At 42.7% G+C, this 21,961-nt stretch overlaps 2 protein-coding genes across 8 annotated transcripts; both read right to left on the reverse strand.

Annotated features, from left to right (window-relative positions):
* Window positions 1–1,095: 1,095 nt before the first annotated feature.
* LOC141760407 (PC-esterase domain-containing protein 1A-like) lies at window positions 1,096–7,909 on the reverse strand. 5 transcript variants are annotated; one of them, XM_074623221.1, is made up of 11 exons: window positions 7,705–7,909; window positions 7,344–7,425; window positions 6,996–7,075; window positions 5,808–6,040; window positions 5,053–5,203; window positions 4,254–4,500; window positions 3,523–3,654; window positions 2,942–2,998; window positions 2,321–2,389; window positions 1,724–1,852; window positions 1,096–1,541 (listed from the first exon to the last, which is right to left on the reverse strand). In XM_074623221.1, exons 1-11 carry the CDS (start codon window positions 7,723–7,725, stop codon window positions 1,402–1,404), a joined length of 1,341 nt encoding a protein of 446 aa, XP_074479322.1. In that variant the 5' UTR covers window positions 7,726–7,909; the 3' UTR covers window positions 1,096–1,401. The 5 variants fall into 5 exon arrangements, with proteins under 5 accessions (XP_074479322.1, XP_074479323.1, XP_074479324.1 ...); XM_074623222.1 differs by lacking the exon at window positions 2,321–2,389; XM_074623223.1 differs by lacking the exon at window positions 3,523–3,654 and having other exon boundaries at window positions 7,705–7,905.
* Window positions 7,910–8,546: 637 nt separating this feature from the next.
* On the reverse strand, window positions 8,547–21,679 carry rpgrip1 (RPGR interacting protein 1). Of its 3 annotated transcripts, none has more exons than XM_074624030.1 (31): window positions 21,369–21,679; window positions 20,647–20,776; window positions 20,361–20,414; window positions 20,038–20,155; window positions 19,661–19,866; window positions 19,459–19,561; window positions 19,203–19,343; window positions 17,860–17,965; window positions 17,688–17,711; window positions 17,448–17,594; window positions 17,281–17,354; window positions 16,278–16,498; window positions 15,999–16,099; window positions 15,852–15,902; window positions 15,579–15,758; window positions 14,781–14,898; window positions 14,125–14,288; window positions 13,689–14,019; window positions 13,306–13,466; window positions 12,937–13,169; window positions 12,309–12,424; window positions 12,016–12,224; window positions 11,691–11,747; window positions 11,434–11,600; window positions 11,128–11,182; window positions 10,931–11,000; window positions 10,619–10,713; window positions 9,448–9,637; window positions 9,276–9,360; window positions 9,009–9,136; window positions 8,547–8,914 (listed from the first exon to the last, which is right to left on the reverse strand). In XM_074624030.1, the coding sequence occupies exons 2-31, from the start codon at window positions 20,732–20,734 to the stop codon at window positions 8,670–8,672; spliced, it is 4,038 nt and encodes a 1,345-aa protein (XP_074480131.1). In that variant the 5' UTR covers window positions 20,735–20,776; window positions 21,369–21,679; the 3' UTR covers window positions 8,547–8,669. The 3 variants fall into 3 exon arrangements, with proteins under 3 accessions (XP_074480131.1, XP_074480132.1, XP_074480130.1); XM_074624031.1 differs by having other exon boundaries at window positions 19,203–19,340; window positions 20,038–20,158; XM_074624029.1 differs by having other exon boundaries at window positions 20,038–20,158.
* Window positions 21,680–21,961: the final 282 nt, after the last annotated feature.

Consider the following 21,961-nt stretch of genomic DNA (forward strand, 5'->3'; position numbering starts at 1 on the left):
CATGTCTAGACGTGGAGCGAGTACGCGAGAACGCGCCCTCTGTCTGAGTGAACGCAAGCAGGCGGAGGAGCAGAGACAGCGGCCACACGCGAGCGCGCATATGCGAGCGTGCATGTGTCCCGACCCGGTACATTTATATGCTTAGAAAGTTACAAACAGTCCCTTTAAATAGTGAAAATAAAATATTCCCTATTTTTTCTGGGGACGCTCCTGGAACTCTCTCAAGGACCCCTGGTTGAGAACCACTGAACAATTACATTTCTAGCTCTCTATAGCCATGCCTAAGTAATCACTTTAACCTGTTATGGACTCAATTTTATGAAATAAACAGAAACTGTTATACCAAAGGGTTAAATTAATAAATGATCAAAATATAGCAGGATTATACGGTTACTGGCAAACCGATCCAAAGCAGCTTCTCTGCCACTTCTCTGACTGCATATATCTCACACTTCTTACATCAATGTTAATCAAAGTGATGGACATGGATATAGAAATAAGTGTCTAAAGGTCCCATATCATGCTCATCATGCTCATTTTACTTGTATTCAGGGTTTCTACTAGAACATGTTTGCATACTTTCATGTTTAAAAAAAACAACTTTATTTTCCTGGTACTGTCTGCTTGAATATACCTGTATCTACCCTCTGTCTGAAATGCTCCGTTTTAGTGCATTTCGACGGGATTGCGACGAAATTGCAACAGAATTGTTTGGGTCGATGTTTACTTCCTGTCAGCTGATGTCATTCACATACACTGCAATAGGAAATAAACTGGGACCTATTTAAAATGTTTATTTACAAATTTGAAAGGGTTGTAGAGCTATTGTAGCTTTGTGACATCACAAATAGACAGAAACCCTGACGGCTTGTTTCAAAAGCTCAGTTTCTGAATACGGGCTGTGTGTGTTTCTCTGTGGATTGAGCGTTTCGATACTTTCACAGTATTTATATAGAACTTAAACCTGCTTTATAATATAAAAGCCATGAAAATGTCACTTTTTACAATATGGGGCCTTTAAGGCTTAAAAGGAAACTAAATCTTTATATACCAAACTTGATCTGTGTGGGACATGGAGAAGCATCAGAAGGATCATTCATTTACAACTTTAATAAGTGATTCATTTTAAAACCAGTCAAAAACAGTCCCATGGCATCGATTTCAATAGAAAACAGCACCCGACACATTTTTAAGTGCATGATTTTAAAACGTTTTGAAATGAAAAATATATTTAAAATCAGTTATTGGTGCCAGAGAACAAACTTTGAAAATTAATTCTAACCACTAAAAGACCAATTTACGATATAAGAAAAAATGAACAATGTATGCATGTTACACAGACATAAAATAAAATCTCTTAGTTTTTAATTAACTTGACCGTCTTGTAAAAAACTTCCTGCCTCAGTAGTAGTAGTAGCTGCCACGACGGCCGTATTGATGGGGTCTGTGGTGGGTGTACGGAGCGTAGTGGGGTCTGGCGTGTCGGCTCCTCATCACGTTCCGTTGATGGCGCTCGTCGTAGGGAGGCCTGTAGTCGAAACCTGCAGAACATACGGGACCTGTTAGCGGGCTCTAGAGCGGACATGGCAGCTCAAAGACACTCAGAAGGTAGAACTAGATCAGAAGACCCACAGACACCTGGTCTTAAGAATATCTACAGTGCAGAGAGTCTGACTGATGGAAAACCACATTTATATCAGCATACCAATGTCTGCACATTTACCGTTTCTGAAGTGGGGCGGTGGCATGTGACATGGCCGTTGGTTCTCAAAATTCAAGTAACCATAAGCCACAGCATCGCCGAAGAACGCCTCCCTGTAGCCGTTGTAACGTCCCCTTGATGGGTGTCGCACTGTGTAAGGGAGACAATGGAAATAACCTGTTATTGACATTTGACTGGCTGATAACACATGTTGTGGAGGTAAACAGGTGTCAGCACAGTACTGAGGTTATTTTAATTTTATTTATTAAAATGGTAAAACTGAGTATCAAACAAGCATTCACACTGAAGACAGTAGGCTTCGTGAAAAACTACATGTAGGGTCCTATACATGACGGCAGAAATGATGGGACACTGCCATGTTCCCGCCTTTCGAAATGACTTCTACTGCACAAGAACCTGACATTTAATTGTTGATGCTTTACATGTTCTGCAATCACGGTGCATGATAAATGAGCTAGACTATGTATTTTTAATGTGACATTAGTTTAGCCAAGTATTTTAAGCAGTATTCTGAACACAAATCAAAGACACGGCAAATAGAGATTAAGCAGAAACCATAAGAAACCAACCCACGTGTATAGATGTTTTAAGTCTTACCCATGTGGGGAAAATAGTAGGGAGGAGGAGGGGGGTGGCAGTTATAGAAACGCTGTACTCGATGCCTTCCTGAAAAAGGCAAGAGCCGCGAAAGAAACGCTTCAGTTTACTGACACCAGCATTGTGCTCGTTCTCTAAACTGTGGAAACGGTGTTACCATCACGTATTCAGGGTCTCTGCAGATTTCAGAACAGCCTAATTTATATTCTAACAATGGTGGTATCTAAAGGAGCGCCTTGAGCGAATTTCATCTTCACATTTGGCACAAATGTTCATATGCTAATTTTGACAATTTCACACAAATGTATAACAAGGATAAAAATGATGAAGTGATGACATTTTGGACAGACATGGATGTAAACTGCAACTTAACTGTTTGGCGGAGGCGTACAACCGCGAGGCGGTAATTCTAGTTTTCCATATTGTGAATAGAGGACGTGAAGGACAGCAAGTGTACAATTTAACCGATGACAAACCCAAACACGTCCTTAATGTCCGATGCGTTCATCTTGGAAGATCATGGGTTATTATTATGATTTATTTTACCCTTATTTGCTTGCTCTTTGTTAATCAATAGAAATAATCCTGATCAACACATCAACAACAGGTAAGACATCTTACCTGCAGGTTTGGAAACATTTTCTTTGGCTGGCTTCTGAGCTGAATCCTCAGTATGCTCTATAAAAAGAACAAACTCATGTCAACCTAATTTAATCATATACATTTCAACATACAAAAAGGCTAGCCCTGCCACTTACATCCTTTTATCCAAGGTGTTAGGGAGGTTTGCGCTCCTGCAGTTGGTAAGCAACCAAAACCTGCGTGTGGCCAGGACGATGATGTTGCGGAAATTTAGCAGGAAGCCTCACTGACTAAAATAAACAAAGGTAGGCCGACCTTGCAACCGGATGTTGTGACGTTCTTGGGCAGAAAGGGTGAAGCAAGTAAAGTAGTCCGTGGGACAGATCATAAAGCTCTGTATATCCCTGCACTAAAGTGATTAACCTCTCCTTCATACATTTACTGTACACTAATCACGGAAGAAAGAAAAGATATCTGCCGGCTGTGATTCCTCGTCACATGACATGCGGTGGATACCTTGGTTTTAAGAATATTTACAGTGCAGTGCAGATGGTCTGATTGATTATCTGTTTGGTCACTCTGCCACATTTATATCAGCATACCAACGTCTGCACATTTACCATTTCTGAGGCGGGGCGGTGGCATGTTATATGGCCGTTGGTTGTTCTCAAAACTCAGGTAACCATAAGCCGGAGCATCGCTGAGGAACTCCTCCCTGTAGCCGTTGTAATGTCCCCTTGATGGGTGTCGCTCTGTGTAAGTGAGATGAGGGAGGTGGGGGCGGCAGAAAAGACGGACACTTTGTATGTTGTGACGTTCTTGGACAGAAAGGTTGAAACAAGTAAAATAGTCCGCGGGACAGATCGTAAAGATATTCCTGCACCAAAGTGACTAACTTCTCCTTCATACATTTACCGTAGACTGATATTTACGGAAGAAAGAAAAGATATCTGCCGGCTGTGATTGGTTGTTCCTCGTCACATGGCATTGTGGTGGGTGTTGCAGCGTTCCAAAAGTTGAACTATTTTTTATCTCGGGGCGCAGCCGTCGCGTCCTGAAAAATAGGTGCTTGGGCACGCTCGCACATCGCCATGGTGCCGCTCTCGCGTTTGAGCGCAGCCTGCCGCCTGTTTACGTTGACAACCGATTTGAGGGTGCAAAAAACGCGGCGTGTGAACTGCCCCTTAGAATTTCCAGAGTAATGTCTGCATTTGAGGTGTACAAACAGTATAAGAAAAACACACCATCCCATTATTGTAGTTTGGCTAAACCACGTCCCGTCTTACAGTGAGAGTATACATTTACTTGTTTGTGTGTGTGTGTGTGTGTGTGTGGCAGTATTCCTCCTCACCAACAGCAGTCAGTGCACAGGGCATAACAACACCCCAGGCCTGTGCAGAGTGCTCCAACAGCAGAGAGGTTATCCTGCGGTGGGCAACGGCGTTCCAGTGGACTCCGTCCGTCGTACGATGCTGCAGGGAGAAGCGGAACTGGAAGTGGAGGTCCAGCACATCCATCCCGTAGGCGTCAGCCAGAATCCCGCTGTAGAAGTTGGCTTCGATCACATCGTAACGCAGGTGAGGAGCCTTGTCCTTAATCTGAGGAAGGAGAGGACAACGTTTTAAGGCTGGAAGAGCAGCTGAGAAATAAGCCTCTTATGCTCCATCAAAGTGTGGTAATGCAGCCAACTAGTTTAAACTGCACAGGCAAATCATACAAATCTCCTGCCGTCTGTATGTTGTGAACGTATTAACTACATCTATAAATCATCCAAGTTGCACTATAAGGTTACAGGTATAACTGTGGATATACAGTATGATCCTGCTCTGGATGGGGACACAAGAAATAAATCATTACAAAATCTGAGTTCTTCTAATGGAGTTTCTGATGTTACTAAGCCTGGTGAAGACAGTTTGTCCACCACTCATCCTGCTGCTGACAGAACAGCTGGTTCTGATGACAGTGACACCGCTACTGAGGTCAGAGTCGATGTGGATTGAATGAATGTACAGCGCTGATCTCGTCTCGTAATGTGAATTCCCAGTAAGGTGTAAGAGGAAATATTTTAGGATAGATTGTGCGCCAATTTGACCCAACATGACCAAATTTCCATGTTTAGTTATGATGCAGATGTTAGTGCGACGATGTACCTCGGGCACCAGGAAACCACCTGTGATCCTCTCTCCTAAGGGCATGGTGAGGTTCCATATGACCAGGGTTTCCTCTGGCACAATACCCTTCAGATCATCAAAGAACTTATGCAGGTTCTCCTTGTAGGTATCATGCCAACTGGAATTATATCTAAAAAAAACAGATACATAAGGACCCAGGAAGAACAAATTCACTATACACAAACTAGATCAAGAGATTCAGTGACACCTTACACGAGGGAACAGGTTAGGAAACCTTTCACATTTGAGCTGAGCGGTGCTTTGTCCTCCGCCACTGCTGTCTCACACCATTATGGATCATGTCTGATCACTTAAATGTTGCAGTGACTTGGAGAGCATCGAGTCTGTAGAAAAGCACAGCTGTATACCACCTACAGCTGTAAAGAGCTGTCCACTTCCACCCACACCTCCCTCACCTTTGCTGTACATCAACAGATGGGGATGATGGCGAGAAATTCATATTAATATTAACAGTTTTTGCAACTAACACAGGGACACAGGAGAAGCACTTGAAAATGATATTTTTTTCAATTTCACTGTGAAGTAACATATGATTTGTATCAACCTCTACTGGCAAACAGCTGGAAATGTCTTGAACACAGGTCTCACCCCCGACCCCTCTCCGTAATTACATTACAGGGAATGAACAAGTCAGTCAGGTGTTTAACAACAACATCATCATCAAGGTAATTAGTGCTTCAATACTATTACTAGTTACTCATTCACCTGCCCACCTTGAAATATCCCACACGCAGGAGTTGATAATTATTACATCTGGTTTCAATCCTTTGCGGAAGTCTTCCAGGATGCGCTGCACATAGGAGGAGAATACGCGCGTCACGAAGTAGAAGCGGACCAGATGGTGGTCGGACTGAAACTGACGAACCTCCCGGTACTCTGTTCCGTTGTGCATTTCACCAAGACAACCTCCTTCCACCAGGCAGTCCTGCTCGAAACTCATCTCGCCCTGAAGGAGAAAGATATGAGAGTGAGGACGACAGGAACAAAATGGGGAGGAATTCACAAGTAGGACGACCAGGTGTCCCACTTTACGAGGGACCGCACTGCATTTTTATCCCAGTTGTTGTCCCACATATTGAGACGATGTCCCACGTTTTCACTGGCTCTGGTTTTCAAAAGTCAAACCACTGCAGGACAGACACTTTTCTAAAATCTGGCTTTTATTCTATTGGCTGTGAAGAGAGCAGGGAAGGCTGTCATCACGAGGTTGTGTTTGCTGTCAAACTGCGCACACCTGGGTTAAGTCACTGTGTAACCGTCTTTGCCACACTATGCTGGGGAAAATTGCGAGTCACCGCAAAGTCACAAACTATGCAGATTTAGGTTGAATATGATGGAAACTATCACAAAGAAAAAGAAATGCAACTACAACAAAGACTACTTATCAGTGGGTGAAACCAGTGGAAGGCAATTCTCAGAGTTTTTTGTGAAATTTGCCAGTTATTTTTCAATTTCACACGGGGGGGGAATACGACATGAAGCGACACAGTTCATGCGAGTCTATGAGATACGTTTGGCTCAAAAAGTGATGTGCTGATCAATGGTTGCATTCGGGCAAAGCATAGAGATGTTACGAGGTAAGGGGCAGAATAGAAATGTTTATTTTTTTAAGTTAAACATATCAAAAATGTTAGACTACCTCTCAGCATTGGTAACGTGTCCCACATTGTCCCACATTTGTTGGGATATGGTCCCCCTATTCACAAGCTACCTACTGTACATGGAGAAAAAGAGAGAAATTTGAATATAGTTTAACCTGAGACCTACTAAAAACAAGTCTAACGATGAAAAGCAATGTAGCTACATTGAGCTTTGAGATCACAGCTTATAGTAATGACAACAGTAAACAATGAATATGGAATTTCTCCACGTTTCATCTTTGTATCGGTATGTAAACTTGCCTTGCTCTTGAGCTGGCTCCGAGAGAGATATTTGTCCTTCTGCAACAGAAGAACAAGGTCCTTATACACCGACCTCTGAACTGAGGATGAGATAAAGAGAGAATTAAAAGTGGCAGTGTAAAAAAACAAAACATGTTCACAACCGAGTCAGTCAATACAGACACTTACAGATCCCTTAATGAAAGCTGGCAAATGGACAGTCAACTAAACCATTTCAAATCGAAATGGACGAGTTAACCAGCCTGCCGGCTCATTCAAGAGCAATGACATGCTTTTTTTTTCTCCAAATTAAATGGGTTGCTATAAAACTTTTAAAAAACCAGAAGGTGAATTTAAGTGACTACTCACTTGAGTCTCCCAGGACCACAACACACTTGTTGTGCAGCAGCTGGCTGGCCTGCTGGTGGCTCACACGATTCATCATCTGCTTCTGTTAATTACACGTCATTAAAGCACGTGTTCAAGTGGTTCACATTGGATAACATTAGGCATTACAAGTTTAGCAAGTTGCAGAGTTTCTTTAGACACAATTAGCGGCTCAGAAACTCAATTCTGGAGGCTAATTAATTAGCATACTAATAGACTAGCCTCAGGCTACCTGGCTGACTGAAGCGTTGCGTTAAATTAACATAATGTAACAGAACTTACTGACCATTCTTGAGTTTTAGGGCAAATTTTCTAGCTTCAACAATAAAAGATAAAGTTTTACCTGATTACTCGACTCTGCCATTTGAGCACAGGTGTCTCCAGGTGTGTCCTGATGTCTCTTGTTGTCTCTTGTTGTCTCTTGATGTCTCCTGATGCCTCCAGGTGTCTCCTGATGTCTCAAGTCAAATGTTGTGTTTGCATTCAAAAACCAACAGAATTATCACCGTTTTTTTCTTCGCGCCTTGAATCGTAGTCTCGCGAGATTTTATTTAGACGTGGTTTGATTGGCTGTTGTGTTTAAAAGCAATTGGAAATGTAAAGATGTTTCTTAGACAAAAAAAATAAATACAATTACAATAGGATTTGCTTAATATTTCGTATTCCGACTTTATCTGATGAATTAATAATTCCATTTTAATATTTAAAAGCAAAAAATCTTTTAAATGTCACTACTACATTTACTTGTGTGTCATATTCTACCTAGCCCTCTGTGCATCGTGTATGTACCCTGATGCACAAATGCCCCTTAGGCCCAGAGACCGCCAGTATTTATATGCTGCAATAACACGACCTGGTACCAGGTTTAGTTAGAACTCCACGTGTGATGTCAAACCCTTCAAATAACAGATTCCTAAAATGACAAATGATATCATCAGTTTAACACCACTGTGGCAGGGGAGACCTTTCAAAGAGGGACAATGTCTTTACTAAAAGTTGTCTCTATTGTGCTACCTTCAATTTTAGGATAAGATTAAGAATGACCAATACACACAATCATGTACAGTTAGTTCTTAGCTCTGAGTTTGGTGGAAAACACCCAGGAACATGTTGTGCAAGTCTAATAAGAAAGATACCTTAAATACCTTAAACTTATACAGTAAAATCCATGAATAAACTTAAAAAAAACAACTTCAAAAATGATTCTTTATTCAAATGCTTTGGATATGTTGAAGAAGAGGCTACAAACAGTGAAATAAAACTGTTTCACACAGAACACGACCTCTGTTAATCTTATACTAATTGCTTTCAGAAGTCACTATCATCATCATCACCATCATCTATCACTATTTCATCTTTTTTCTTCTCTTCCTCTTGCTCCTTTTCTTCTTTCTCTTCTTCTTCCTCCTCCTCCTCTTCTTCATCAGTGTCATCTTCTTTCTTGGTCTTTCTTTTCTGGTGAAACTCCTGGTATATCCCAGTCAGAGCTTTCGCTGCTTCCAGAGACACTTTCAGATTTCCTATCACCTGCGTGTCTTCATCCACACTCACGACTGGAGGAAACAGAGACACAGGGACAGACAGACTGTAAGAAAACTTGTTTTAGGAGTCTTGGTATCAAAGTTATGACACAAATACAACACCTACCGTTAATTTGTTGGTCGCTGACATTGTTTCCAGTGAGGAGCAGTTCCTGTAGGTCCAGAAAAGCATGTCCGACGTCCACACACTCCTCGTCGTCGTCCATCGGCTCACTGACAACTGTGAACTTTAACCTTGCCATGACACACAGACATACACACTTCAACTTAATTTATATGGTTTGGAAAGATCCATAAAGTGCAGAGACATAAACTGATGCATTCACTTGCAGTTTAACGTGTAAAATGACAGAAAGAACACTGATGACACTACCTGCCCTGGTTGGGGTCAGTGCCCTCCAACATGGTGTAAAGATGCTGTCTGAGTGGAGCTGACTGTGAACCATCTACATAAATCACTGAGAGACAAACAGAAAGATTTGGGGATTATGAAATCATTCAAACTTTTCTAGAACTAAACATGCACAAAGCTCGCCCGCTCTCACCTCGTGTGAAGTTGTAGTGAACGTCCTCTCCCTTTGTGGGTTTGCGGAGGGACATGGGTGTTTCCGTTGTCTCCATCGGGACGCCCAGCAGTCGGTACTCCACGTAAACGCGCTGCACTGACTTGTCCAACGCCACGCGTGAGGACGGCTCAAACGACAGGGACAGAATCTCGACTCTCAGCTTGTCTCCCTGAAGCATAAAACAAATGTTATCTATTTATATTAGGGGGTGTCAATTGATTCAAAAATATTGAATCGCAAATGAATCACATATTTTGTATCTGTTCAAAATGTACCTTAAAGGGAGATTTGTCAAGTATTTAATACTCTTATCAACATGGGAGTGGGCAAATACGCTGCCTTATGCAAACGTTTGTATATATTTATTATTGGAAATCAGTTTACAACACAAAACAATGACAGATATTGTCCAGAAACACTCAGGTACTGCATTTAACATAAAAATATGCTCAAGTCATAACATGGCAACATGACAACAGCTGTCAGTGTGTCAGTGTGCTGACTTGACTATGACTTGCCCCAAAATGCATGTGATTATCATAAAGAGGTCATGTCTGTAAAGGGGAGACTCGTGGGTACCCACAGAACCCATTTACATTCACATATCTGGAGGTCAGAGGTCAAGGGACCCCTTTGAAAATGGACATGACAATTTTTCCTCACCACAATTTAGTGTAAGTTTGGAGTGTTGTTTATCCTCCTTCGCAATAAGCTAGCATGACACGGTTGGTACCAATGGATTCCTTACGATTTCTAGTTTCATATGATACCAGTTTCTTTTTTTTTTAAAGTTATTTTTTTGGGGGCATTTTCCATTTTATTGAGAGGACAGTGGATAGAGTCTTGGAAAGGGGGGAAAGAGAGAGTGGATGCGGAAAGGGCCACAGGCCGGATTCGAACCCAGGCCGCCGCGGTCAGGACCAAGCCTTGATACAAGGACGCCCGCTCTACCAACTGAGCTAACCCAGGCGCCCTGATACCAGTTTCTTCACTCTAGCTTTAAACTGAGCCCGCTATAACCTTAAAAATCGCAAGTTGCATTCACGCGTCAAAGAATCATAATATCTGACCAGCTCATTTTAAATGAAAGGTCAAACTTCCTCTTTCATTCATACATTTCCTCCCACTCACACAGTTACTTTGTTCGTACCTTCCTCATTTTCCGTTTTGGTGGAATGACGATAATGTCGCTTTGTGAGGAACTTGACTCGGAAGAGTCTGGGGCTCCACTGTCTCCTGCAGCAGCTGTATAGTCAAAAAAACAATCAAATAAAAAGGATTAATTTCATTCTTAATTTGACAGGCTGGACTGAAAATGAAAGCCCTGTCAGCATGTGACAGCTTCCCGTGTGTAAAATAAATGTCCAAATTTGTAAAGGTTTTGAGGTCAAATGGGTTATATTGGCTTCAAATTACTGTAAGAAACTCAAAGAAGGCCTATTGTGTGTAAATGAATAGTTACCACTCGCACTCCTTTCCTCTTCTTCCTCCTCCTCTTCATCCATGGACACCTGATCCCCAGAGGGAAGGTCCTGAGAAAAAGAAATTTGATATCTCTTATAATTGTAATTACTCGTTTCTCTAACAATTTGTTTCCTGTGAGAATCACTCCATCAGATGTTGTTTTAAGGCCTGTTAAGAGAGAGAATGAGCTCCTACCTGAGCCCTGGCAACGCTGGCGGAGCTCATCCTCGACGGTGTGGTGGGTGAAGATCTTAAATGAGATTGAATAAAATTTAAAAAATAATAATACATTTAAATGAAAATGATAACCATACAACGAAAGCACATGATTTTAAATTTCAGGGGATCTTTTCCAACAATTAAAATCTGTTTGAGATAGCTCTACAAAGTTTGTCCTACACAAATCCTTAAACTCCTACAACTTCATCAAGCTCAGCGAGCTCTACAATAACAAGATAATGAAGTGGATTTTATGAAAGAAAAAATAAATCTGCATCTTACTTTCTTGTTGGCAAATGAGAGGGCGTGGTCAGTCTGGGCTCAGGCGTCAGATGGGGTGTGTCGTGGTAAAGGTCAGGCGACCTCTTGGTGGATCTTTTCCTGTCCGGCGGTTTCACAGAGGTGCGTTGTTCTGGTGAGCTTTTCTGTTTGACATGTTGAGGCCGAGGCTGTAAAACAGACGAATAAACAAAATCGTTTTTTATGTTTAAATCATCATGAAAACACACAGTTCAGCATAGTGAATTTAAAATGCTTACCAAAACTTTAGTCTCTTTCTGCCCTGTTTTGGTGTCTGTCGGCTCAAGTAGCTGAGTCTGTCATAAAGCCACAGAAGAACAGGTATTAAGCTAGGGAACAGGAATATGTCTTTGAACATAGCATCGATTTTAGCATTTACACATTGATTTTTCCTTTACCCAATAGTGTTACGACATGATGCCAGCAAATTGAGTGCTCTCAGAGGTACATTTCTTTTTAAAGAGGGTTAACGGTGTCATTGCTTTTCATCAGTTCATACACTCTTCTTTCCAAACAAATGTACATGAAATACACTTTTTGACACACTAGAATAAATAATCTCACCTTCACTCTGGGCTTGGCTATAGGCCTCTGTGATGCTTCGGCCTCTACTCTCCTCCTCTCCTCCCTCTCAGTGCTCTCCATTTCTCTGCCCTGTCTTCCTTGTCTGCCCAGCGCAGCGTCCACCGATGGCTGGAAGGGGTACTTCCATTTTAACAAGACCCTGACCATGCCCCGAGGTCCACCGGCTGGATCCCTCAGAACATAATCGCCTGGCGGGACAAAGAGACAAGAAAAGACACTTCCAGCTGCTTCTAGTTTTCTACTTTTCTGTTTTACTTTTGTCTCTCCCTTACCTCGGATCTCTCTGCCTGTAGCCAGGGCTCGCAGTGGGATGGGGGTCTTGGCGAGGTAGGCTGGCGGTATCTGGTCGTCGCTGTCATCAAACATGTACACCCACAAACTGCTGGATCTAGACAAAAGAAGAGTTGAATGTTGTCAATATTTTGCAAAGATAAGGATTATTTAAATTACAAAAAATCTGAAAAATTGAGAAGATCCTTCTTAAAGGTACAGTGTGTAGGATTTGGCGGCATCTAGTGGTGTGGTCGCAGATTGCAACCAACTGAGTACCCCTCCACTCGCTCCTCCCTTTCCAAGACTGAGGTAACATGACCCGCCGAGTTCAAAACCGTGGTAACGCCATTCGCCTCGCTCAGAGGCCATCCTTACCATAATATCACTACTTAAGGAGCAACAGAAGTCGGACGGCGTTAGGCGGCACCACGGTTTAGCACTCTGCGGCTCACATTACCGCAGTTTCACAAGGGTGATTTCGGCCCAAGAGTTAATTTATTTGCTAAAATACCCCATTAAAAAAATCTTTAAAAATGTAAGAAGGTTGTGTCACAACAAGTGAATGCCCTCTTCAATATAATCTGAGTTTCTAACGTATTTGTTTTCTGTTTCCAGACTATTATATACCTCAGATAGTGCAACACATCAGCTGTTACTGCGAGCGGGTAGCTGGTAGTATCACTGAACACCGGGTCTGCGGTGGACTGGACTGTTTGAGAGACGTGAGGCAGCAGGTCGTAGAACCTGTATGTCAGGTAGGCATCGGGAAGAAGTCCAGGCCAGCGAGCGTTAAGGCCCACACAGCGTTCCAACATGACCACCAGCTCATTAGGGATCCCCCCGCCGTAGTCATGTAACTCCTGCAAACAGCATTGTCCTTGTCATCATATTTCCAAAAAACATATCCCTGTTACACCGGTTAAACCAACAGGAACCATTTCTTTGGTAGAGAGTAGTTTATGAAGGAAAGAAGAGAAAATGTCTGCCTTATTTTACCTCATGACCGGCATCTTGCCAGCCAAGAGAAACGTGCACAGGACCCTTCTGTGCCGCTGTTCTCCTGTCAGCTCCTCTCTCTGCCACGGTGTTTATGGGCTCTGCAGGATTAAACAGGCGCACCCAGAAATCCACAACACCAACAGGTGCACCCTCGCAGCCTTGGGGGAGACAGACAGACACATTTTTAGACAAACAATTATCAAATTATTAAAGATAACCACACATGGTGCATTAGATGATAAATAAGAACATTACAACATGTTATGTAAAAGAAAAATGACAGGTAATTTATCTATTAATGTATCTACATATTAACACCATGTTAAACTGTGCGCAGGAAAAGAAGCATCAAATCCAGTAAATTACTTTTAAAACGTCACCTGTGATATTGACATGTCCACCGACGCGCTCCCCTCTCCTCTCCATGGCACCCATGAGGGACATTTGCCCACTTCCATGTGTCACAAACCTGACCCCTCCTAACGCCTGGTGGAGCTCCACTCTGACCCTTGACCCCTGGCCTCCCAGCCTGCCCAGATCACGGGCTGTCAGAGCGTAGCGGGACGTGAAGCCGTAGTTGGGTTGGCCGCCTGACACCAGAGGGGTGGAGTGCACCTCGAAGTCCAAGAGGCCGTAGGTGCAGAAGGTCACGATGTCTTCACGACGGATGCCGCCCATAGCACGAAGCCCTGCTGGAGTGAAGGTGGCGGCCTGGAGGTGCAAGAAAAACATATTTCAGCTTCGTGGAAAACTTGCTTCGAGTTATTTTGAAAGAAAAACATCAAATTCAGGTACAACATCTGAGTTTTATCGAACCTTAAGGTGGATCTCCAACAGCGACTCCCCAGCCCTCAGCTGAGAAAAAGACATGTCGTCCTCACTGGGCTGTATCACCTCCTGCTCTCCAGCTGGCCACGTGTACTGTGTTGGTATGGTCCGGTTGTAGTTCCTGGGGCTGTATGCTAACTCCTTCAACTGAGCTTTACAGTGCAAATAGAAAAGTAAAGAGTTTTGAGATTCCGAAGGTTGCATTTTGTTTGCTGCTCATGCTAACTACCCACCAGGCCGGCTCTAGCCCTTTTGGTGCCCTATAGGCGAAGTTTGGATTTCATCAAACGCAATGTTTTTATGGCAAAAATCAAGATTTTTATTTTCATAAATAATTGTATTTATTATAATATAAATAAACAATTTGTCCCTGATATTGTTGGCTTAAAAGTGTTTAATCAGTTTCATTACAATTTTTTTCATTTTAATTTTTTTTACATTTTATTTTATTTCTTTTAGAGGGTGACCAGCACCCCCAGAATGTGGCGCCTGAGGCAACCACCTACAGTATATGGCCTATGCCTTAAGCCGGCCCTGCTGCCCACAATCACAGATATACAGCACAGAAGTAACTGATTGCATTGAGGAGTTGCATTAGGTTCTCTTGCCTCTGTTACTACAGATATTAGTCTTGTTGTTCATACCTTGTAAAGCGTTGATCTGAAGAGCTCTTTTTGATAAAAGTTTGTCTTTGTCTGCCATCCTCCTTCTGCTCTCCTCCCTCTCTCTCTCCATCTTCTGGTTGACTGTGTTCAACTCTTCCTTGGGGAGTAAACAGAGTTCGACCGAGCACAAGTTCAGTTAAAATGGGAAGTATAAATATAGTGCTCCAGGGATGACGTATTATTGTAGGCCAGCCAGGAAGTTAGAATCGCCCTGGGTTCCCTCGACAAAAAGCCAATGGGATTGTTCCTTTGGGTTTTGGATTATTGCAGAAAATAAGCTCTGTGGCAAACAAACATTTATGATGCTTACAAGTTTTGTTCAGCAAGATCATCTTCAAAAAATGAACACCACTTATATGATTTTTGAAGTGTGAATGCAATCACCAGAAGTAAAAGCTAACGTTAGGATATAAACGCACTACACTGCGGTCGCATTAACGCGAGTATACACAACGAGGCTCGACAAGTCGCCGTGATGGCGTTTAGTAGTCTCATTTAGCCACTTGTTAGCAACTGTCTTTTATAAGATACATAAAAGCTGGGTGTTTATTGTGTGGGGTATTTATTGACGTATTTTATGTTGTAGAACAAAAAATCTTATAAGCTTATTTCAGGCATCTGACTAAAAACCCATCAATTTCGAGACGAGGGGAACCGGAAGTGCTAAAATGCTAACCCATTTCCGTGTTTTAGGACTCATTCCTGCACCACTCTATGCTGATGACAATGTCGTGTACATGTGTGTGACAACTGTGTTTACTGTGTATGTGTGTGTACCTGCAGGTCTTTACTGATACGGTGCTCCAGCAGCAGAAGGTTTCTGGTTTTCTGTAACTCCAGCACGGTCTCAGCATGCAACGCCTGGATGTTTGCCAGCTCTCGGGGAGAATCCTCCACCTTCCCATCAGCCCAGAGGAAACGCAGCCCCACCGCGGTCTCCTGCTGCATCCTAAATGCCTGTAGTTGGAGGGAAAGCATGCAATAAGGTTTTAAAAGCAATGTATTTTGTCTTTTAAAGCAGTCCAAACAGAGGTAGAAAAGTGTGCAAACCTTGATCTGTATAAGTGTTTCACTGAGCTCCTCATCACTCAAGTCAAACTCCTGGAAGAGAGAAGAGATGATGAAAAGTGTGCTAAAACAGAGAACACAGAACAAACAGCTGTTCAGCAATATATTATTCACTTTATCATCTCTGACCTTGGTGACAGAGTCCAGTCTGTCCTGCAGAACAGAAATCTGCTCTTTGTACTGGAGAAGCTCCCGTTCCTGATGCTCTCGTTTATCTGTCGTTGAAAAGTCTAAATGAAACAACACAGGAAATTTACTGTTTTATTACTTCTGTTTGCTTTCAACACTGGACGAGCTGAGGTGTTGGGGTCTAATTAAATCAAATGAAATGTATCTTCCTTAACTAATCCACTCATCGTCAAAACGAATTGCATATATAGTGCCAACATGCCGAGACTCCTACTGTACCTCTTTCTCTCTCCTTCTTCTCCTCTAACATCTCCTTCTCTCGTCTCAGTTTATCCTTCTCCAGCTCCAGCCTGCCTCTCTCCCCCCTCTCCGCTTGCAGCATTTCCTCCAGTCTCTGGATGTCCATCCTGCTGATGTTTTCTCCCTGTTCCTCCCTCCTCTGGTTCACTTCCCTATGTTGTTCCACCTTGCCATCGCGGTGGCTTCGCACAGATAAAGTTCTGGGATGGAAAAAGGGTAAATATAAACATACAAGGAGAAACACAAAATGACTTTCAGGAGTCATTGTCAAATGTTAGGATTACATGTGTGTTATTGAATAAATTGAAGGTCCCATATTGGAAAAAGTGAGATTTTCATGTCTTTTATATTATAAAGCAGGTTAAGTGCTTTTTAAATACTGCTAAACTATCAAAACGCTCAATATACGGAGAAATACACACAGACCGTATTCAGAAATTGTGCGTTTGAAATAAGCCGTTTCTGATTTCTGTCCATTTGTGATGTCACAAATATATAATATATAGATACTTACACGGTTTTAAACGTAAACATTCTAAATGTGTCCCAGTTTATTTCCTGTTGCAGTGTATGTAAATAACATCAGCTGACAGGAAATAAACATGGACCCAAACTGTTGCCTAGCAACGCAATTTCATTGAAATGCACTAAAACGGAGCGTTTCAGGCACAGGGTAAATACAGGTATATTCAGGCAGACAGTATGAGGAAAACTAAGTTTTTTTTAACATTACAGCATGTAAACATGTTCTAGTAGAAACACAAAATAAAAGTAAGAACATAAAAATGAGCACGATATGGGACCTTTAAGACTTTTTGATTTCGACATAAACCTTATCTAAAGTCATGTTCTGCTGCTCCTGCATGGCAACTTGCATTTACTTTACATTTCAATTGAAAAACAAAGGTCTCATCCCTCCAACTTCCTGTTAATGTGCTTCATAGAGATTGTTGTGCAGGCCCTAGAAGACTTTAAATCCCACCTCTCTAGTAGAGAGTCATAGTTTGCTTTTATTAGATCCCTCTCTCCCTCCAGGTCTGATATCCGCTCCTGTAGCTGAAAGATGAAGAAGGAAATCTTTTTAAAAGCCGACATCACCTTACATGATCTCTAGTCAGGATTCATCACACGGACATACAGATGTGGTACCTTGTCCAGGGTGTGCAGAGACAGGGTAGTGGTGGTGAGTTGTCCCTCCAGTGCCAGAGCTCTCTGTCTCTCCTGCTTCAGTTGTTCAGTCAGCTCCTCCACTTTCTCCAGCAGAGTTCCCTGACTTTCGCTCAGTGACCTCTGACGCTGGGGGTGAACACATGGTGCACTCAGAGTTAATATGAGTAAAGTATCAGACTATTAGCTTGAAGTATTCATAAAGCTTTTTGGGGCATTTACCTCCTCCAGCTGATTCTCATATGCCTGGAAGGAAAGAAGAAAGACACATTTACGCCTTTTGAGGACCAATTAGTGAACTGATATGTATGACTAAAGTACTGAAATATTCTAATTATTACAAAATAACAAAAAGAAGAAATGAATGTTTTATAGATAAATAAGGTCATCTAACCTCCTGCAGGTTCTTGAACTTCTCCTGGGTGACCCTCAGGGCGGTGCTCTTGTCTGAAAGCTGCTTTTGTAGACAGATCAGATCCACGTTTTCTCTAATAGTTATTCTGACAGAGAGATAACAACAGGATTTATTATTATAACTGACCTGGTTGTTGTACAAGCAGTTGTAGCTGCAAAAAGAGCGGCAAGGGGTGGAAAGAGGTGAGGACTATGATGTCCTTATTATGTAATAGAAAACACCTTTCCATCAGGATTGTTTAACCCTCGTTGCTCTGATATCCTTAGAGGACAAAAATGTCTGCGTGAAAAAAACTGCCATAAAATTATATATTAATATTATTTTCCAGTTTAACAGAGTTCAATTTGTAACCAACTTCAGCCCTGACCATAACTACCAAATAATCATTAATTTCAGAATTGTAACCCTTTATTTGCCAGTGTGTTTACATAGTGCCACACACACACGCACACACACACACACACACACACAACTTTAATCATTTTCTGTGTACTAAATAAAACTCTGAAGTTTTATTTTTTCACAGTCTGGGATATGTCAATGATTAGCAACAGTATTGATTTTGTTGCATTTTTATTTTTTCTGCAGTGTCAATTTTAAAGAGACTGTTTGTAACTTCTTACACGTATAAATCATTGCGGATCGGTATCCCATGCGCGCTCGTGTGTGGCTACGCTGTTCAGACAAGACTCCAACACAAACTACAAACTACTTCTAGTGAAGCCCGTCTTGCAAATGTTGGCCGCGATCGGAAGACGCGGGGGAGACCGTAGCTTTGGTCTCCAGGGCCGGAGTCTCTGCTGTAATCTGTTCCTCTGCTCCTCTGCCTGCCTGCCTTCACTCACACACCACGCGCGTTCTAGTAGCTCTGAGAATATCTAGTGAATGTACAGTGGACGTAAATGCTGCAGCTCCTCCAGACCAACAGAGGTTTCCCGTGTCTTATGAAGTGACGGGGCTCCGCAGCGAGAAACGTTATTGTCTCCGACCAAAACTCCGGTGTCTCCCCTGTTCCCTCCGGCCGTGGTCGGGAGGCTGAGGCAGGAAAAGCCAACACTTGGAGCGCGGGCAACAGGACGCTGACTTTCGTTGGCTTCTCCTCTCGCCTGACTGAGCATTCAGTGTGAATCACCCAACAGTTCTCCAGTTTCTGAGTATATTTTTTTTCATTTCAACTGTAGCGAAGTACACTGAAATGTATTCAAATAAAAAATAATTTACTGATTTAAAAATATACTCCAAAAAGTAGAACACGAAAAAATAGCAACGCAGCCTTCCACAAACTGCAGTACGATTATTAGTTGTGTGTCTGCTGTAGCCACCTGTGTCTGTCAGCCTGTTGCTTCCTCATGTCTCTCACAGTTCCCTCCATCTCTTTCTCTTTCTCTCTCAGCGTGTCTCGGAGCGCCTGGGCAGTCAGCTCCAGCTCTGCAGCCCTCACCTGCTCCGTCACACTGGACCTGCTGGGAGGGTAGAGGGAGGTTCAGTGCGGGAGTAAGGGTGGGATAGGGGAGGAAGAAAGAGTCAGGTAGTAGAATTAAAAGGGGGGAAACATCTGCTCAATATCCTCACACTTACAATCTCTCCATCTCTGCCCTGGTGTCTTCCAGCGTGGGGCCGTAGCGGGGCGGGGCGGTCTGGGCTGCCCTCCTGACTCCACCCTCCAATTCCATACTTTTACCTGACAAGACGAAGAAGAAGAATAAGAAGAAGAAGAGAGAGATGGAAGAGGAAGCAGTAGTCACCCTGGCCTATATTCATGTGCAACACACACACACACCTTTACTGAACTTGTATGGCGTACGTCCCCCGAGGTCCATAATGTGCTGCTTGGCCAGGCTCAGTTTGTTCTGCAGCACCCCTTTCTGGCTCTCCAGCATCGCCACACGGGCCTCCAGCTCCTGTATGGTGTCCTCCACGTCCCTCTCCTTCACAGCACCGGAGCCAGGACGGGCCTGACGGAGACGCGTCAGTCTGGTGGACATCCTGAGGCAAGGAGGAGGTTAAATCAGCCCATATTAGGGGACTTGTCTTATCTCTTTAAATCACATCCTGCAACAGAGATGATGTTTCCAGCTACTCTGAGATGCCACATTGATGTGCCCAATTCTACCCAAATGGTCTGGCGTTAGCTACAGTCATCAGTGTTTCTATTACCTGCGTAGCCTCTGCTCCTGTGTACGAGTGTGCTGTCTTAGCACACTGTTTTCCTCTTGCAGCCTGAGACACAGGTCCTCCAGGTGCTCTCTGGGAAACCGAAACATGCGCTGAGGATCTGCTGAAGAGAAAGTCAGACAGACAGAGACAGAGAGACAGAGAGAGAGAGAGAGAAAGAGAGAGAGAGAGAGAGAGAGAGAGAGAGAGAGAGAAAGAGAAGGAGAGAGAAAGGCAGCCAAAATATAAAAAACTTTCTTTGCAGGAAATGTACTTTTTTTTTCTTTTGAATGTCTGAAAGGTAGAGTTTTGTAAAGAGGTTTTACCTTTTGTCTTCATGACATGATGCTTCTTCCATGACTTCACATCACGTAGAGTATCTGGGGAAACAGCAAGAAGGTGACATAGTGACAGATTTAGTCAAGACTGTATATACAGTATGTAGCCACAGACACACAATAAAGAGCTCATTTTAAAGTCTATTTTGTCATAACTTACATTGATAATTAAGTAATGAGCCGGTCTAGCACAACAACCTCTGATTTTAGATGTAAATCAATGGAACTTTTAAAGATGTACAGACAAATAATGGCAATAAGACTACCCACAAACCTGGAACAGTTGGCATCAGTCCCCCCCTCATCAGTCCCACATCTCTCACTGGGAGATCTTCGGCTGTCTCATCCATCACTGCCGACATCACACCTCTCCACTCAGACTCGGCCAATCAGAAAGCTCCGGTCTTTGAAACGTTTGAAACAACAGCGAACTTGTCATATTGATATCCAGCTAGCTGGAATATGGACTATAAACGGTTATACGAAAAGTTCCTTGGACTGCAGCGAAACAGAGAAACCCAAAAGTATAATTCAATCTAGTGACCATAACTTGTTAAGTTTATATTTGTGTATTTCCTAGTTTTCCGGAGCTTAACGAGATCCAAGCTGTTAGAAGAAGTGCTTCCCATTACACGCACGTACAGAGATACACTTCTAAACCCAGTTAATGGCGAAAGAAATTAAGGTCTGTTTGTTGCAGATCTACTTTTTCAGTGAAATCACAACCTCAAGACTGTACACACACAGTGTATAATCAGCTCAAGCCTGGAGAAACTGTCATCTCTGACAGTTTTAGCTTCACCATACATTTTCAATGAAGGTATCGGCCAAATGTAAAGCACAAACCTATTGTGTTTGCAGTTTTAGGGTCTACATTGCAGCACAAATAGTGATAAACACCAGGAATCCTACTGATAGGTCAGTGGTTGGCATTTTCCCCTCCTGCAGTAACAAACATCAAAATTGAAAACTACAATAAGAAACTATTTGACTCACCCTGTTCTGTAGGCCATCTGAAGAAGTTTTTACATCGGGTAAAGAAACGTGTAGTGTTCTTGCATTATCCTGGTGTTCAGTGTAGGCTCTCTACATGTGTGTCTCCGCCCTGTGCTTGAATGATATCAGTTTTAATCCCTCTTCATCCCTTCCTCCCTCCCCATCCCCTTTTTAGCTCTCTCTTTACATAATTTTTTTTCCAAATTCTTAAATTCTTTCAGGACTTCCCAGTGGGTTTAAATGTGTAAAAATTACCACCTGCAATCACAGTGTGTAAGTATGCACGCATTTAGTTCAGTGACATACCTGTGAGTGTACAGTATACTCTATGTGTGTATAATGCCTCCACCCAAGACTCAATCCTGAAGTCTGTCTCCATCTGCTTTAAGGCTAATCCCATCTCTGTGCTAATCTGATTAGCAACCGTCAGGCTGTACAATCTAAAACGTGGTCTGAAGTCAGTTTTGTGGTTAGCCTGTAATGACATGGGGATGGCTATTATTGGAGCGAGGCAGGTCTAAGATCTGTACATAAGGTGTTACTTTTTAAGATAGCACGAGCGAAGGGAAGAAGAAAAAGGAGGAGGAGGAGGA

Source organism: Sebastes fasciatus, chromosome 22, assembly GCF_043250625.1.
Source record: "Sebastes fasciatus isolate fSebFas1 chromosome 22, fSebFas1.pri, whole genome shotgun sequence".
In the NCBI taxonomy this organism is placed as follows: domain Eukaryota; kingdom Metazoa; phylum Chordata; class Actinopteri; order Perciformes; family Sebastidae; genus Sebastes; species Sebastes fasciatus.